General features: G+C 49.7%; 1 protein-coding gene across 1 annotated transcript; it reads left to right on the top strand.

Moving 5' to 3' along the window:
• Positions 1 to 9733: 9733 nt before the first annotated feature.
• On the top strand, positions 9734 to 18626 carry PAQR9 (progestin and adipoQ receptor family member 9). Its single transcript, XM_027811898.2, has one exon. It carries the CDS (start codon positions 11006 to 11008, stop codon positions 12245 to 12247), a length of 1242 nt encoding a protein of 413 aa, XP_027667699.2. The 5' UTR covers positions 9734 to 11005; the 3' UTR covers positions 12248 to 18626.
• The last annotated feature ends 578 nt before the right edge of the window (positions 18627 to 19204 follow it).

The following is a 19204-nucleotide window of genomic DNA, read 5'->3' as shown; positions in this document are numbered from 1 at the left end:
GGTGTGCGGCCCTTCGTCCCCGGCGGAGTGCGTGTCTGTGCGGAGCCTCTTGCTCTCACACGAGCAAAGGAAAACCCGCGCGGGGTCGCTAGGCCACCCAAATCTGCCTAGCTACCAGCTGCGGTGAGGCAGGCGGGGGCAGGCAGCCCGCGGCGGGAGGCCGCGCTCGCCCGACATCCCGCGGTGCCGGGGCAGAGCGCAGGCATGGGCCGGGCACCGGCGTGGCGCGCCGGGGGGCACCGGCAGCTCTCCGGCCCGTGCGAGGACAGGCGGACCCGCGGGAGGAACCCTGACGCCAGGAGCCGGCGCTCGGCCGCGAAGCCCCGACCCGCCCGGCCGGAGCGCCGCGGACCGGGCGGGCGTCGGCTCACACGGCGCTGTAGAATCACACGGGGCCTTTTTGAATTACCGGATCTTTTCCTACAGTTTGCCGGTGCCAGCTGGGAACAACTCGGGCCGGCCACTAATTAGCCTCTTCATGCAGGCAGAGGTGGAATAAGTAGGGCAGCAACAGGACTGCTTAAGGGCGCAGGGAAGGCCCATGGGGTCCCCGGGTGCCCTGCGATGTGGAAGTGCCCGGAGCGCTCCTGGTGCACCCCGAGGGCCCAACCTGTGCTCGAGGCGGGAAGGCCTCAGCCGGGGTGAGGCTGGGCAGGACGGGCAGTGAGCTGGGCAGCTGCAGCACCCTGTGCTTTGGCTACTGCTCAGCTCTCCTCATCCGCTGATCCACGGCCCTGGACACCCAGTGGCGCGTGGTCACACAGTTTGGAGGCAGAGCTCGCCCCTGAACATCTAGCAAAGCGAAATAGGGAGAATGCTGTGTTGAAGAACATCAAAATATTACATCAGATCAAGAAAAGCCTAGGAATAAACAGTGGAAAGGATAGCGCAACAAATCCTCCATTATTGGGTTGACAGCCCACCACCGCTGCAACTTTATTCAGCGTAGCTTAACTAGAGATTATAGCAAGAGGTCACGTAACTTCTGTCATGAGACTTGCGTTCTCCTGCTTTTGTAGATTTTCAGCATCACGTGGGAGATGCTGGGGCTGAGATAATGCTTAAAGAAAAGACAGTAGATACAGAGAAATGAATGAAGGCTTTAAATCCACCAACTCCCTCCACCTACTGCTCTGTGAGCAGCGGGAGGGAGCAGGGCCTACGCTAATAACCACATTTGTCAGCGGGGGATGAAGTGGGAGCTTCCAGATGAGGCAAAAGGGGAGCGTGAGGGCATGGGCAACTGCAGGGGACTGGAAGTTTAGAGGAGGGCAAAACCCTTGGGAAACCTCGCCTGCTGCAGGTGTGCACGCAGCTGCCTGAGGGGACGGCCTGGCCAGAGCGTGTTGCTCTGCCAGTGCCAGTCTCTAGGGTGAAGGTTCAGCAGCGAGTCTTCACTGCGACTGCCAGAGCGCAGGCGACGCTGGCCATCGCATAGATCCCGACAGGCCCGATGCGTCGGCTAGTGAGTGGTGGGAACACCACAGCAATATGAAAGCGAACGCTCACTCGGGAGCTGAGGGAGAAGTGCTCCCTCAACACCAGGAAAAAAAGCGGGTCAATACGCAAGGCCAGCAGCGCAGATGAAAGGGAAAACTACCAGCGCTTCTTGCTCCTCCTGTGAGGAGCGCTCTGCAGGGACGGCAGGGAGCTGAGGGGAGCCGGGGCAGCTGAGGGGAGCTGGGGCGTACCAAGGGGAGCTGGGGGGAGCTGGGGGCAGCCACGGGGAGCTGGGGGGTGCCGAGGGGAGCTGGGGGGAGCTGGGGGCAGCCACGGGGAGCTGGGGGGTGCCGAGGGGAGCTGGGGGGAGCTGGGGGCAGCCACGGGGAGCTGGGGGGTGCCGAGGGGAGCTGGGTGCAGCCACGGGGAGCTGGGGGGTGCCGAGGGGAGCTGGGGGGTGCCGAGGGGAGCTGAGGGCAGCCATGGGGAGCTGGGGCGTACCGAGGGGAGCTGGGGCGTACTGAGGGGAGCTGGGGGGAGCTGGGGGCAGCCACGGGGAGCTGGGGGGTGCCGAGGGGAGCTGAGGGCAGCCTTGGGGAGCTGAAGGGAGCTGAGGGGAGTTGGGAGAAGCCGGGGGGAGCTGGAGGAAGCTGAGGGGAGCTGAAGGGTGCCGAGAGCAGACATGGGGAGCTGAAGGGAGCCAAGGGGAGCTGGGAGAAGCCGAGAGGAGGCAAGGGGAACTGGGGGAAGCCGAGGGGAGCTGAAGGGAGCTGGGGGCAGCTGAGGAGAACTAGGGGGCAGCTGAAGGGTGCCAAGGGGAGCTGGGGACAGCTGCGGGGAGCCGGAGGGTGCTGAGGGGAGCTGGGGGAAGCTGCAGGGAGCTGGGGGGAGCTGAGGGCAGCCGAGGGGAGCTGGGGGCAGCCGAGGGGAGCCGGGGGGAGTCATGGGCAGCCACAGGGAGCTGGGGGCAGCTGGAGGAAGCCACGGGGTGCTGGGGGGAGCCACGGGGAGCTGAAGGGTGTCCAAGGCAGCCGAGGGGTGCCAAGCGGAGCTGGGGGCAGCCAAGGGGAGCCATAGGGTGCTGAGGGGAGCCAAGGGGAGCTGGAGGGAGCCACGGGGAGCTGGGGGGCGCTGGGAGGAGCCGCGGAGTGCCGCAGGGAGCTGGGGGGAGCCGAGGGGAGCGGGGGGCAGACGCGGGGAGCTGAAGGAAGCCGAGGGGAGCCGCGGGGTGCTAAGGGAAGCCGGAGGCTGCCGAAGGGAGCTGGGGGAAGCTGAAGGGTGCCGAGGGGTGCTGGGGAGAGCCTAGGGAAAACGAGAGGAGCGGGGGGCAGCTGGGGAGGAGCCGCGGGGAGCCGGCGAGAGCCGAGGAGAGGCTGGGGGTGCCGAGGGCAGCCGGCCGGGGCCGCCCGCCGCGCTGTGCGCACGCTCCGGCAGGGGGCAGGGCCCGCCCGCCCCGTCCGGGTAAGGTGCTCCGCTACCCGGTTCCTACAGCCTCAGTCACAGGAAAGCCAGCAAAATAAAACGGGTTAATAATAATCGTTCTGCAGATGCAAATTGCTTCACGCTGCAACCAAATAAGCAGTTGACCAGATAGTGCCGCTGCAGCTAAGAAACAAGTGAGGCGGGCAGAGAAGGCCGTGCGGCAGAAACCGGGACATGTTTCTCCTGGTGCTGCAGGCCTCCCTCACCACCTGCAAAACAACACGCAAAACATTTCTGGTCATGGATTAGCAGCTAAGAATCAAGAGATACCAGGTGTTCATTGAGCTCCCTTCAGCAATAGGCATTTACAACAAGCCTTTGCCATCCGTGCAGCCATCGCTGCAGCCACGTGCCCAGGGCCTCGCCTCTGGCTCGGGAGGACGGTGCTCATGTCTGCAGGGTACCCCAGGGCTCTGCACAGGCTTGAAGTGGGATCACTGCGGGCTTGGAGGGAAGGAGGTAGAAATGAAACTCACCCCTTGGTAGCAGGATTTGGGGACAGTTCCATCAGTCTTTTGGGGATTTTTTGAGCTCCAGATTTGCCTGTAGAGGAGCCCTTCCACAGGAAGGAATGGTGTTGGCCAAGGAGCTTTGGAGGTGGATTAGGCGGGATGTTACAGCTTCAGAATCCAAGTTGTCTTTCTCTTTCCCTGACTTTCTCAGTTTTCTTGAGAACCACTTCACCACCTTGCAGAGGCACCGAATTAGTGTCACCCATGACCTGCTTTGGGATTTTTTTAACATGGTAGTGGAAACAAGTGCAGGAATGAGTTGGAAGCAGGCCAGCTGGGGAACTTGCACCTGATAGAAGGGGCACTTAGGGCCGCAGAGGGAGGCACTAGGTGCTGCTTCGATCTCCTGGGACTGCATTAATAAACATGGCACAAAAGAAACACTGACACTTCTAGATAAAAAACAAACATCTAGCTGGAAAGAGGAACGCGCCCTTGGATGCTATAGTTTTGGAGCCACTGAGGTTTAGAAAATTTGTGCTCTATTTGGCCTCAATCCCTTTATTTAATCCACCTCATTAATCCTTTTTAATTATCCACCTCATTGTTTAAATCCTCTGCTTACTGCTCAGCCTCTATGCTCTTTTTTAATTAATAAACTGCACCAAATTAAGAGCATCACGATTGAGAGCACGCTGTGAAAAAACAGGAAAGATATACTTAGAGTTTCAAAGGTCGTCTCTAAAGATAATTTTTCAGAATGAACTGTACTCCAGAATCTGTGCTATTTATAACACATTGCAATAATACAGTAGCACTTGTGTACAGTTAGTGAATTACAACATATGTCAGTGTCTTGGGCTTAATGGGGAAGGGAGGGAGGAGAGAGGGATGGAAAGGAAGCAGCGAGGTGCAGAAATCTATGGAGAATTAATGCTGGAAAGGATAGGCTAATAATAATATTAAAAAGGAAATATTAGACATTTTTCATTATAACGTAGTAGGCCTGGTTGCACGCAGACCTGGGAGTCGTTTATTAACTGTTGTTACAGTGACAGATAGCATTAGGCAATATACTAGGGAAAATCATGAATTATCATAAATAATTAACAATAAGCTACATTAAGTAAACCACATGCTGTAGTGCATTACCCTTGTCCTTCTGGCTGGTTTTTTCCCCCACTTTCAGAGGAGTTCTCTCCCTTGCTTTTACCCCAGGCCAGGGCACAGCTGAACTGCTGCAGTCTTTTTGCAAAGGTGGGTGTGAGGGGAGGGGAGAGGAAGGATTTAAAGTGTTGTGGAAGTTCTCTTCCCTGTAGCAAAGGAAGCATGCTTTGAGAGCGCAAGGCGGGCAGATCAGGAATAGAAAGACGTGTGGCTGCTGAGCGTACAGGTTTCTGACTCTGGGAGTCATTTCATGCCCTCAGTAGTGGCTCACAGATCCCTAAAGCCACAGGCTCTGTGTGCTGTTCCCCATTGCTTAGGATGAAATCTTCCAGCTTCTTTTCCCTTATTCTACCCCCATCTCCTCCCACCCCTGAGACTGAAAACTGCTAGGCAAGGATTCTCAAAATAGGTAGATGCACGCTCCCCTGTGTTCTGCTGGGTTGCTAGGAAGCTGTGGGAGTGCAGTGCAGGAGAGCAGGGCAGAGGCGAGGTGAGAGGCTGGCAGCACACACAGCTGGAGCACAGGTAGCCTGGGCTGAATTGAGGGACCCCCATAATAACAAAAAAAGAGCCAGAAAGGGTGGCTGGAGGGCAATGTGGCTTCGAGGTTCCCAGCTGCCTGGACTTGTTGCTACTGCCCTGTCTGCTCTCTGACTCCTGGCTGGAGCCATCTCTTTGTTGTTCCACCATTGGTGCTGGTGCCCTACCTTCTCTCAACTGCAGGTCCTGCTCTAGTCCTGCCGTTCAGCAGCTGCTTTCTCTTCTAGGACCCTGCAGCTTTCCTGGGACATGTGTCTTATCAGGGAACTTGCGTTTCTCCCCCTGGGACTCCTCATGCGCTGAGGCCCATTATACAGACCAGTCACAGGGGCAACATCTGACTTGTGCTGTCTAGCTGAGAAAGGTCAGTAATTTGTGGTGTATTTCCCAGGCATTAGTGCGAGTATCAAATGAAGGCTTAATTTCAAAAGTTCTCCTGCAGCTTCTTGTCTGAGAGAATTAGCCTGCGTGGCTAGAATGCAGATGTGCAAATTTATCAGCTGTTCAAAAGCATGGAAGTTCAAGATGAGTGCAATGCCAATCTTTCCTTTGTCCATACCAAGAGTCCCTGCTTCCAGCTAACAGCAAGTAGCAATTTGCACTCTGGAACAAACACTCTCGCTTAGCACATAAAACCAGAACAATTTCTTAGCCATGCATTTTGTAAGTGGGGGTTCAGTCCTGCAACCCTTGCAAAGGACAAGTTTTACTTTGCTCTTGCTGTAAAGCCCCTGGTGGGTGACACGGTGGTGGATTCTGACCATGGAAGACATGTATGAAATATGCATACACCCAGTATGCTATTCTTCATCACAGTGAAACTATTTTCACTGCAATACTTAAGTTCAGATTTGCTGCTGTACAGAAAAACACAAGTTCTACCCCTAATCTTTCAAAAACAAGAACTTAAAGAAGACAACAACCAAACATTCAGAGAAATGTTCTTAAAATGTGAAGTGTTTTCTCCCAGTTTGCTATGTTTAGAGTCTTTTAAGATTATTTCAGATTGCTTTTATTGCTGGTTTTTAAAGCATGAAGAGAGCACAAACCTGAAAATATTCAACTTGAAGGTAAAGAGGGCAGAAAATCAGAAGCTAGCTCCTGGTGAAAGAGAGGTTAAAATGAACATTGCTATCCAACCATGATGTTGTCAGTTATTGTTATTCCCTTTACCATATCTAGCTTTTCTCACTTCCAAGTGAGGCTTTAAAATACAAGTATCACTTTCAATTTTCTTTATCTATTAAGGAATTATATTTATAAAGTATAATTATCCCTACTCAAGAAGGATAAAATGATGCCAGGATTCCTGTTTATCCAATCTGAAAAAGATAGTGGGGTAGGATCTCTAAAGGCAAGTTAATGTCTTCAGTATTAGATCAAAGCACTGTGCCTACTCAATTATTACAAAACATGGTAATCTCTGCAGTAGAATGTTACCTACAAAGACATTGTTTTCACAAAATTGATGCACACTTGGGAAAGGATTAAAAACAAAAATCACATAGAACAAAAAGAACCATGTTTGTATGTCTGTGTATCTCTTAAGATGTTCTCCCACAGAAACTGCAAGTGTGAGCTACATTAAACAAAGTTAGATGAGGCCAAAGCCTCTCTTTCTTTAACACCTACTCGTTTTTTAAATAAAAAGCCAAATTCTACCCTCACTCATGTGAGGTCAGTGGGGTTCCGTAGATGTCAGAACAGAATCAGATTTACTAAACAGATTTTAGTGAGCAAGGATAGAAATCCAGAGCAAACAGAGAAGTTAAATGTTTTCACTCAGACAAAACTTCTGATTAAGAAAGAAATCAGTGAAATCTGTCTTGAAGGTGAAAATATAGAAAGTAAAAAGAAATGGGAGAGTCAGAGTTGTATGGTAAAGGATTATGTCAAGCAAGAGCTCCTAAGATTGATGTTTGCCAGTGTGAGTGGGTTGAATTGGGCGAGGCTGAGGGTATTATCTTCAAAAGCATCTTAAATCTTCCAGACGCCACCATTGCTTGTTCACCAGAGGACTTGTTCACCAGTGGTAGATTTAAGTTAATGTCTTTACTCACTCAGAAAGGCAATGGATCATAGAGGGTAGATTTAGATCAGATATTAGGAAGAAATTCTTTCCTGTGAGGGTGGTGAGGCACTGGCACAGGTTGCCCAGAGCAGCTGTGGGTGCCCCATCCCTGGCAGTGCCCAAGGCCAGGCTGGACGGGGCTTTGAGCAGCCTGGTCTAGTGGGAGGTGTCCCTGCCCATGGCAGGGGGTTGGAACTAGATGATCTTTAAGGTCCCTTCCAATCCAAACCATACCATTCTATGATTCTAATAAGAGGGGTAAGTACAGCTTCTTCCCTAGTGTGCTGAGTATATTAGAGTGTAAAAGATGAAATTGGCTTGCTCTTTTTTTTTTTTCTTAACCAAAAGGCATAATTTCATTGGGGAGGGGTGAAGTAATTCAGAATACCTTAATAGGGCTTTGGATATTTCAGGCAAAATGATACCTTGTGAAAGGACTTCAACAACCAATAAAACACAAGTATAACAGAAACAAACTCACATTTGGTGTTTTAGCACATCTTTTTCTTTGAGTCTTCAGCCAGCACTCATTAACATTATCTTCCATTACTTACCTCATTAGGCAGTGTCTTCATCAGTGTTTTAAGAGCCTTCTCAAAGGTTATTTGGAGAGAAAGCCTGCAGAAAATTTTACACATGCTGGAAGAAACCCTGGTATATGCTGACCATGCCCGTCTAAATATAGACTCTGGTTAGAGAAATGCAGAGGCCTCTTCACGCACTACATTACGTGGACTCCTCTCTGTGACCTCCAAATGCCCTGATTTTCCCTGGCCTACCACATAATAGTCATGTAATACTATGTCATGTAATACTCGATGAACTACATATGAATAAGAGGCTATTTTGAGGTTGTAAGTGCTTTAAACTGTAAGGTTCCCAGTACGCTACTCCACAGCTGGCTTGGGGGCAGAATAATTAACCCAATGTAAGATGTATGCAGTTGCCTTTAGGAAAGCCCAATCTATCCTCAGAGACCATTCTCCCCTGTAAGGAGGCAGCCTTGGAAAAAAGCAGAAGAACCAGATCATTAGTAACGAGTTTCATTAATGTGGCCTCTCAAGCTACATTGCTGTCGCCTGGCAATGATGTGAACTGTGATCTTTAGAAGCTCAGAGATCTCCCTGGCACTTTCTGGCCAGGTGTGGAGACCCAGGTTATGTGTGTGAGATCAGCAGAGCACTTGGGACAAGTGAAAGCTGAGTCCCCACACAGAGGCAAAGAAAAGAAGATGTGTATTTATTTTACGCTGCTAGTATTTATCTGTAGGACAGTGTTAACAGGTAAACCCACCAGGGACAAAGCAAACAAAAGTAGATAGCTACCATGGGCCTGTGCTTCCTCCAGAGGAGCGGGTATGTGCAAGTCTCTCAAGTGATTCTCAGCTTTGCAGTAAGCCCCCATCCCCTGAAATGTTAAGACATCTTAAAATACTACAAGAAGTCATCAGTAGTAGGGAGAAATTTCCAGACATTTATCTTCTCTGCACTGTTAGCGGTGATCTCCACCAATACTCAGACAGGGCCACCAAAACTGTGTCAGTCTTGAACCTCAAGTAGATCCCACCTGCTCCTCCCAGCCAGGGCTGTCCCCCATAAAAACACAGTGGGTGTCTCTCCCAGGAAGCCAGGTGATACCCTGGTACTCCCTGAGGCAAGAGGGCTGAATGCCTCCCACATCCCTGAAAGTCTGGAGGTTGGCAGGAAAGCCAGAACGTGTCAAACGAGCCCTGCTGCCACTGCAAGGCCAACAGTTCCCAATCAGCGGTGGATGCTGTTGTTCTTTAGACACCATCTGTTGCAACAGCTGCTGGTGGCTTTCCAACAGGCTCTTCAGTGCAGGTCTAAAACCAGATTGCTCCCAGCCAGCCACCTCTCCTTATCTAACCTTGGTGAGGGAGGCTGAAGATCACGGTCACTTTGGTCCTCTTCCTTAGGGCCTGCAATGGCACTCACCACTGTCAATGAAAGTATCACTTACGGACTGGGATAAACGATCCCCAGAGCGCTGCTGGGAGTGCCTGCCTGTGTGGTGTGGTGGTGTGGTGTGTGGTGGGAGCAGGGCAGGGAAGGAGGTATCTTCTAGCTTACAGCCCCCTCACCACCGGGCACGTATATGGTAATGCAGCAAACGGCCCAGCATCTGGCCTGTCTCTTCTTCAGGGTGGTCTCTCTGGTGCAGAGGGAGCCTGTCCACGAGAAGCCCGACCTCCACCCAAGGCTGAGCCTTTTCCCTCCCTAACCCCCGCGCTGCAGAGCCCACTGAGCGGGCCCTGCTGGCTCCGGGTGCAGCTGAGGCTCGCTGCAGGCAGAGCCCTCTCTGTCACTCCTCCAGGAGTGTCCGGCTGGTGTGTCCCTGCACGCCACCAGGCGCCCCCTCTAACATGCATTAGCATCAGAGCACATCAGGCCCGCTACCTAAAAATATCATAGAATGGAGCTGTTTAGGTTGGAAAAGACCTTTAGGATCATCAGTAAGTCTCTTTCAGTTGAATTATTTTGTTTAAGTTGAAAGTTTTACTCCTCCCCTTGGCTTTTCAGCACTGTTCAGTCGTGTTTATTTTCCCAGCAGGACCCCTGTGTAATTTTTTATAAAGGCTGTAAGCAGTGTCACCAGTCTGCCCTACTTTTGACGGTTCCATAAAATCAGTACTTTAATGAAAAATGCATTGAAAATCGCTTTCAGCAACATATTTTTACTACTCTTTTTTTGTGCCAATTTTTTTAAACCTGTTTCTCATTTTCTCCTTGTTCAGAAGATCTTTCACGTTGTCACAACTCACTATTGAATAGAAGATTTTTATGAAAATCTTTGGGCAGAATGTCCTCATTACACCGGACCTCGGCTCGTATACCGTACGACCATATATACATGAGTATCACCTTTGAAAACCTAGTGCGACGCGGTGTTTAAGGCCATCTGAAAACAAACCAAAAGGAAACACTTGAGGCAGCGGAGAGCGATCCCTCACTCGGGCTTCCACCTGCACCGGCACCGTTACTCACCTTTCCATGCTGCCCGCGATTTACTGCAGGCACATTAAGGTTCCGTGACACCTGTACAGTGCTTTCCCCTGTATTTTTATATTCTGATTATGTAACTGTGCTGCTTGCATAACGCACCGCCGATAAACGCGGGATTTGCCTGCGGATCAGCGCAGCGCAGGGCTGCCCGCCCGTGACCGCGGCCCCCGCCCCGCCGGGAGCGCCGAGCTGCGGAGGGGGCAGCCCCCGCTCGCAAGGGCGGCCCGGCCGGCAGCGCTCGGCCCGGGAAAACGCCTGCCTTCCCGGCACGGGATAATATCACCACAGAAACCATGTCTCCGGCGGCCCCACCGAAGCACACGCGGCAGACGTGCCCCCAGGTGCCAGATGTCCCCTGCCGGGGCCACTTCCCAGGCCTGTCCCGCCGGCGGGGCATCTCCCGACCCCGCGGGCTCGCCCCGCCTCCCTCGGGGCTTCTGCCCCCCGCCGCGCCGCCCCCCCGCTTTGTGCTCGGTGCGCCGAGGCGCCCCCGTGGGAGGGCTCCGTCCCGCGGGTGCCGGTGCCCGCTGCCCCGGGCGCGCTGCCGGCGCGGAGGGGCCCCGAGGGCCGCACGCCGCCTTGCGCGGAGGCTCGGCCGGGGCGGCCGCGGGGCTCCCCCGGGCCCGGCCCCCCCGCGCTGCGGCCGCATCAATCATTAACGTGGGCTCCGGTGTCCGGCGCCTCCCTCCGCGGGAAACCCTACCCGGGGCGGCGGGGGCGCCTCTCCCCGCTGCCGGGGAGCGCTGGATGCGCCGCCGGTTTCCAGTTACCGCGATGCCGGGCGGCGGGGCGGGAGGAGCCGCGGCGGTGCCGCCACTGCCCCTGCTGCAATGAGTGATGCTGCCGGGGGCGGCGGCGGCGGCGAGGCGCAGAGCCACCGCGGCTCCTCCGCCGGCGGCTGCGGGAGCAGCGGCTCTGCCTCGCCCGGGCGGCGGCGGCGGCGGGGCGCGGCGGCGGGCGGCGGGCCGGGGGCGGCCCGGGGGCCCGGGGCCGGCGGGGCCAGCAGCATGCCGGCCGGCGAGGGGGACAAGGAGGAGGCGGCGCCGCCTCCTCGCCCTGCCGCCCTGCTGCGGTGGGACGAGGTGCCCGAGGACTTCGTGGAGTGCTTCATCCTCTCGGGCTACCGGCGGCTGCACTGCTCGGCACAGGAGTGCCTGGCCTCGGTGCTGCAGCCCACCAACGAGACCCTCAACTTCTGGACCCACTTCATCCCGCTGCTGCTCTTCCTCAGCCGCTTCGGGCAACTGCTGCTGCTGCGGGGCGCCGGGGACGTGCCCTTCCACCACCCGGCCCTGCTGCCCCTCTGGTGCTACGCCTCGGGGGTGCTGCTCACCTTCGCTATGAGCTGCACGGCCCACCTCTTCAGCTGCCTCTCCCCGCGCCTCCGTGCCGCCTTCTTCTACCTGGACTATGCCTCCATCAGCTACTACGGCTTCGCCAGCACCGTGGCCTACTCCTACTACCTGCTGCCAGGGCTGAGCCTGCTGGATGCCGGTGCCATGAGCCGCTATGTGCAGCAGCGGCTGGGCTGGCAGCTGGACTGCAGCCTGCCCATCGCGGCCTACCGTGCCCTGGTGCTGCCGGTGGCCCTGGCGCTGGCCGTGGGCTGCACGGCCGCCTGCTGCCGCAGCCGTGCCGCCTGCTGCGCCTACCCCTTTGCCGTGCGCACCTTCGTCTTTGCTATGCCGCTGAGCATGGCCTGCCCCATCATGCTGGAGAGCCTTCTCTTTGACCTCCGCACCCGCAACCCCACGCTCTTCGTCTACTTCTACCGGCGCTACTTCTGGCTGCTGGTGGCTGCCTTCTTCAACGTCAGCAAAATCCCCGAGCGGATCCAGCCGGGGCTCTTCGACATCGTGGGGCACAGCCACCAGCTCTTCCATATCTTCACCTTCCTCAGCATCTACGACCAGGTGCATTACGTGGAGGATGGGCTGGCCGAGTTCCTCAAGGCACCCCTGGCCGCCCCCACCTACCTGGGCACTGTGGGGTATATGCTGCTCCTGACGCTTTGCCTGGCCGTGGTCGTCAGGAGGTTCCTCAAGGTCGCAGACCTCTGCAAGCAGGACTAGCCGGGCTGGCGACCCTCAAGATGGCAACTGCTGTACCGGCAACCCTTCGGCTGGAGAGCCTTGGCCCAGCGACCTTCAGACTGGTGACCCTCAGATCGGCCCCACCGTGTCCTGAAGATGCTGTGAAACCTGGGAGAAACGCACCTATGGAAGAGCCAGGTCCCTTTCGCGGGTGGTTGCCAGAGAAAATGACCATGGCGGAACTGCTCATGCTCTTTAAACTACTAGGTTACCAGGGGAAGCAAGCAAACGCTTACTGGTATGTTGCTGCTTAGAGTATAAGCTGAAATAATTTAGCTCTGCTACTAGGAAGAATGCATGAACTGTGAATGCCACTTACTAATTTTGTAACAATTAGGTTTAAACTAGCTGTGTATATACATACATATATTTATATATCTAGCTATATATTTGTTAGCTACATATATATGTGTGTATATATATATACACCTGAAGACACTTGTGCAATGATTACTCATAGACTTTTAATCAACTCCTATGTGAAATTTCCTAGCAGATTATGCACTGACATTTATCTCCTCTGTGATACTGTAACAGGCCTTTGCAGCCACATACTGGATTTTAAATACAAACAAATCAATAGCTATCTATAGTTTCTAAGGTCTTGCAGCCTTTTCAGCCAGGGAACAATAGATTTAACAGAGAGGAAAACCAGCTGTGAATTATTACAGAATTACTAGTTGAAGGAGAGGCTTTAATTAGACAGACAGTGAGAGGCTGGTGTAGCCATTCGGATACTGAAATAAAATAGAGGGATATGTAAAATAGCTGAACCAGAAAGGGGTCAAACTAGTTTGGAGTGGGGGGAGAAGAAGGGCACTGCATAATGGCGTGGCTCTTCCCCCAGCACGTCAGGAACATCTGTTGTGTTAAGGGGGTTGCTAAGGGGCCCCTTTATCTGCCCGGGAAAATCACCCCCAAATCAGCCCTTTAGAGTCAAAGTCAGATGCCAGACTTTCTATAAGCCCCTGCCAAGCTCAGTGGGAGTTCTGTGGATATAAAGAGAGTAACTGATGCATGAGATCTTATTCTGGATCTTTTGAAGAATTACATGGAACTGGTTTCTTCTGCTCTTTAATTAGAGCATACTGTCAGATTTACCATCCTAAAATAGTTGCAGAACAAGGTACCGCTGAATCTGAGCAGGACCTAAAATCCGGTTCTACAAATACTGGATGCTAGCACTTTCTCATCATTCCCCATCTTTTCCTATTTTGATTAGTTGTGGCTGCAGCTGGGGATTTTGACATCCTCTTTCAGAAGCTTTGCCGGAGTTCAAAGGGAAAAATTATGAGATACTTTCCAAAGCAGTATCTTTTCATGGCAACCCAGGTATTATCCTTGACACACGACAAACAGCTGACTGTAGATTGAACTTACTCTCTCTATATAAAGAGACATTTTTGTAAACTATGTGCAGATTTTAAACAGATGCATTTTGGTTCTGTCTGACAGGAGTAACAAGTATGCAATAATATTACACAAGGGGTTTACAACTTGACGTTCAGGTGAGGAACTGCTTGTATACCCCATTCGCAAAAGGAACGGTGGTACTTCCTTAGGAAACACTGGTGTCATACTGCGCAACAGTATAGTAGCTCTTTAACTCAGCCTCTGTGCCCCTTTTGTGGAAACATTTCTGCCCAAGTCTTCAAGTCTTCCCCATTTTCCTGGAAATGGCACCCGAACCCCAAGAAAATGTTTTGAGTCTAGTCCCATAGTCTTCTGTAAACAAAGCCCCCTTTGTTTACAATAGGAATATAGGAAGGACTATAGCTAGTAATTATGGGGTCAGATCCTTAATATGGGTCAGAATCATCAGAGAAACCAAGAATTGATATGTCCTGTACCGATGTCAGCTTTGTGAAAATTTCCCTATGAAAGCTGATAAGCTAAAAGAAAATTATACCCACTTCATTTTATCTTTTATCTCAACCCATTTTAACTGTAATGGTTTGGATCTTTTAAATTCTCAGTGAATGATGAGAATGGCCTAACAAAAGTATGTATTCTTTGCCACAATTCTGCTAGTGTATAATTTGTGGTAGGGTCACATGTGGTCTTCTAAAAAGATCAGCTAGAATTTTCTGAAACAGCAGTTCCCAGACTGTGGCCTCTTGAGTTATCACTGGTGGGCCATAAAAACCAGCATGGCCCTGTGTGGCTGTCTACATTCTGTTTTTATTTGCCTACCTGCATTAAAAGAAAATGAAAACTACATGATGTATTTTTAATTTTACATATTTTCATTTAGTTTTGTCATAAATACGGCATTGCTTTATTCAGCCGCCAATAAAGCAGAAAATGATCTGTACCACTGGGAGAGGAGGCTGGTTCACCACACTGTCATGCTTTGAAACGTGCTTTATATTGTAAAAAAACCTGGAAACTCACAATAGAAAGCAAACAGATTAAGACCTTCAACGATGTCATCCCATGAATTTCCACAACTGCAAAAAGAGGCCAAAATCTTTGAAATGTGCTGCATTCAAGTTAAAATAATAGAGGCATAGTAGTTAGAGCACAATGACTCATCCAAGTTTCAAAACTAATTATGTAGAAAGGGTTTGCCTGGGAGATGCCACTAGCATGTCCAACCAGCAATTAAAAACTAAGAAAGAAATCAGGCTGGGGACAGCAAATTTCAGCACAAGAAGACAGCTCAGAAACAAGCAACAGTAAAAGCCAAATGTAAGAAAAAGGCTTTTAAAGCATACTGTATAATGAATTTGTGCTTGTCAGTCACGATGTAGAGGACATCTCAAGAGGCAATGTCAAAAAAGGCTGTTGCTAACTTGTAAAAATACATTTGATATTTGCAGTTAGGCCACACAGGGTCGTCTATATATATCTCAACGGCAGATAACAGTATAAAGGTTGGATTGCAACCAGCTGCAATTTTACTGGAATCTTACTGCTGTTGTAGGAGTTGCCTGTGAGCCCCAGTCACACTGCAGACTTGGTACCTGGCTCCGATATTAAAAATAATGCTTCATTTAAAGGTTTTTGTTGGCAAAATATTGAGGCACATGTATGGGCCTGAGCACTTCGTGGAATTATTTGTAAATCCTGGTTGCAAGTACGGCTGTCTGAGCCACTGTAAGCAGGCTGTATGAATTAGGAGTGAATGGGTACAGGGAGATATGATTAGGTTTTAAGAGTTATAATTAATGTATGTTTGTTCATTTGTCTGTTTAAAATGTAGCTACAAATTAAAAAGTTACATTAAGTGTGGAGAATATCTAGGGAAACACTACCTGAGTGTCTGTGTTTATTCAGTAAAGGACATGTATGCAGAGAATTGCTCCATTTGCCATGTCCAGTAGCCAGTCTCTGTAAATATAGACGGAACAAAACTGAGTTAAAGAGGTTAACAGTGGAACAAGTTATCTATAATTATAGTGCTTGAATTTGCTCATGTAGAAGTGAATGTCAGCATTTGTGTGACTTGTAAGGGAGCAGGATCTCTTTTTGGTATGAAAGCACACATGGCTGAACGTCCATAAGCATGTCCAGAGCTCAGACAGGAGGTCCAACCTGCAGACTAGGTGCATAAGGACATCCTAGAAAATGAACTTTTTTGTATAAGTACCTGTCATAATATTTTTATTGCTTAGGTACCTGCAATAAGGTCTACTCTGTGGACTCCACAACTCATCTTTAAAACCAAAAAGGCTTTTCAGGCCTTTTGTGGCAGAATCTGTGTGGGGACGGGGGATGAGGTGAGGACGGGAGCACAAGGGTATGGCCTGAAAATGTCTATGTGTCTTTCTGTCTTTGGCCAACACTGACTGTCAGACTGACGCACCTGTGCCAACGTGAACTGACTGTTGATGGGGCCAGTTCCCAGAGTGTTGGTGGCAAAGACACCCCCCTTGCAATCAGCACGTGCCTAGAACTGCAGTCCACACACTGGCATATATTCAATAAGCCTAGCTTCTGAGCACTTCCAAATAACCCGTAAGCTTCAAGCTCATCTGCGTGCAAGATTGATATACCTGGTCTGTTGTAATTATCTCGTATTCTGTGGCAACACGCTATTTCTTCTTCTGCAGTGTATTCATTTGAATGTCACTACCCAGGATATCTGTGCAGTTCTGAGCTGCTTCGTTAGCAGGACTGGAGTCTGCAGTCTGGAAACAAAGGGAAAGGTTTCATTTGCATGCTGCACTTGTAGAAATTTAGCAGTTAAAAGTAGAAACACGTTGGTTTTTGCTAAAATGGTAGTTTTGCTTAGTTGTCCAAGTGTTGCGCTTATTATTTATTTGCTGAATCCAGCTACTATGTTGGGTTTTTGTCAACAGTGCACCTGCAGAAAATGACAGTATGAAAGTTTTACTTCATGTTTAAGTAAAATCTCTGAGGCAGCGCATTCATAAAGTATTGTTGCACTAAACTCAGATGATTACCATCCACATGCCTTACAGAAGCAAATCATACCTGTAGTAATCGCCCAGATTATACTGTTTTTCATTGCCTATGAGAGTAAAAATGACCGGTAACAAGTTGAGGAGTCAGGCACTCCTGGGTTCTTGTCCCTGCTTTGCCACTACCTGTTCTGTAATCTAGGGCAAGTTGTTTAAACTGTATTCATTTTGAATGAATTTAATTCACATAAAACACTGGAATTGTACCAGGGTTGAATCTGACCCTCTGTGTCTCAGTTTCCACATCTGTAAGATGGGGAGAATATACCTTACCTACCTCGCAGGGTTGTGCTGAAGACTAGCTAATGTTTGTAAAGCACTTAAAAATGCAAAGACCCTCCTAGGTGCTAAGAAGAAATATTACTGAACTCCGGCAGAGAGAATGTTACATTTTTGCGTAGCTTCTTATCTCACAGGGAGAGGAACATGAATGTTTCTAGACCATGAACTCTCGGGACAAACCCTCAACATTGCCATACTCCTAGGAGGTTCACATCCTGTGTCCTTTGGAGCTGATGGCAAAATTTCCACTGGCTTCAGGTGGAGACCAATCAAGACCTAAGCAGTAGTAAATGGGCTGACTAAATGCTTAAGGGTCAGGAGTAAGGAGGAAACATACATGAGTTAAATACTCTTCATATATTCTCACTGGTAACTTGTACCGAGGGGCACTGTAATGCTGACATGAGGCCTCGTTGTTCAGTTAGGCGCAGGTTATATTCCAGTTACCGTGAACCAGTGGAGCAGGATTTCCCATCAGTGTCTGTAAGACTATGATTACCTATTAATTGACATTGGGAATTTCAACCTGCTTCAATCTACTGTGTATCAGAGTAAAAATTAAAAATACCTTAAACAAACAAAGCTTTTAGATGTGTAATCATTTGGGAACACAAAATTATATTGATCAGACAAACAACTTTCTCTTTTCCCCTCCCATTCCCCAAGTTCAACAACATGGAGCCAATCCCATTCTTGAATGAAATCTGAACTTGGATCTTCTTATCACAGATGTGTACTCCTCCTTTGCCGTGGAGCCCTGACTAATCATCCTGCTAGCCCACTCAGCCCTTCTCCTGGAAGGACTGATAGAAAGAGCACCACTGAGTAGAGGACAATGTTTTTAAGAGCTTTTCTAACTGGTAGCAGTAGTGGAGACAAAACCCAAAAGACGACAAAGACATCAAAGGGCTTGAGCGATTCATTAAGGCAAAGCCTTTACCATTAGAAATTCGCCTTATCCAAGTATATTCCTAGCTTCTGTTAGACACCTGTAAGTCAGGGCTACATAACCAACACCCAAGTTACAGCTGAGACTTTACCCTCTTCTCCTCAGATGAGATGCAAGATGCTGAGGGAGTGTCACATGCACTGAAAGACACAGACTGCCATTCAAGACCTTTAGTGTCTTGGAGCTGGGTGTGGAATAAAGTTAAATTATTTTCACAACTTGCTTAGACAGATGCTGCCTCATTCCACTGAATTCAGTAAGAAATTAATGACCAAGACGAAGGAAGCAGGCTTTTGCTCAAAGGAAACGCCACCAGCAGACTTCCGCTTTCAGGACAATTGCTTCCTGGGCCATACTCAGAACATGGAGGATTCTGAAGTAGGGCTTCGTTGTTTCATGTGAACGCCTTAGGATTTGTGGTTGTAGCTGGGGGTTAATAGTATGGAGAAACAGTTTATAGCAAGTCAATTCTGTCTGCTAGAGATTCAAGCACGCTTTAGTAAGAGGTATCACACTTAAGGGTCTGTGCATGCAATGAACAAAACGTGTGAATTTTGTTTGGTTCTGTTGGGAAGGTTTGAAAATTTACTCTTTGTACACTTTTGGATGCTGACTACTGTATATGTAATGACTATGCATTTTTAGCAAAAAAAGGTGTGAGCTATAAATAAAGTTGATTCTGAGTACATTTTTGCAGAAATGCGTTTATAAAGTTTTTTCATTTCTTAATACAAATTACTGTGACACCTGTAGGATTAGGAGTGTGTTGAATGTAGTTATCGTCAAACACAGATGTTGGCATAAGTACAGGAACTTCCGATTCTTGTATGGTGGTGTTAGTATTTCTGAAAGCACTACACCACAGCAACAGTGATGTTGCCTTTTTATTGCCTTTTATGTTTTAAAGCAATAAAATAGCATCATTGCCTTTTTAGTTCTCCAATATCTATGCTAATTAATGATAGGCATCCCTATTATATTAAAATTCATTAATATGTATAAGAAGATCAGTGTACTGCCTACAGTGCTCAATGAAAAATCAGGAAATTGGTAGCAACAGCTATGTCAAGACTCAAAACAAAATATTGACTGCAAAATGAAGAGGTCTGTTTGGCATCAAAGTCTCCCTATTTGGCAGACTAGGAATGTTCCAAGTGGCAGAATAATGTTTTCAGTCCAAGTCAGGGACCAAAAAGCACTCAATGAAGTGCAATTACATCAAGTATCTGCTTTAGGCCTTTTCTGTGTAAAATCAGCAGGACATGATGTATCCCAACA

This window comes from Falco cherrug, chromosome 11 (genome assembly GCF_023634085.1).
Source record: "Falco cherrug isolate bFalChe1 chromosome 11, bFalChe1.pri, whole genome shotgun sequence".
Taxonomy (NCBI): Eukaryota; Metazoa; Chordata; class Aves; order Falconiformes; family Falconidae; genus Falco; species Falco cherrug.
Note: the sequence above shows the minus strand (reverse complement) of the source record. Positions and strands in the feature narration are given on the sequence as shown.

Bases quoted from the DNA above. Each gene is read 5' to 3' on its own strand.
- PAQR9 (XM_027811898.2), top strand. From the start codon at position 11,006: ATGAGTGATGCTGCCGGGGGCGGCGGCGGCGGCGAGGCGCAGAGCCAC.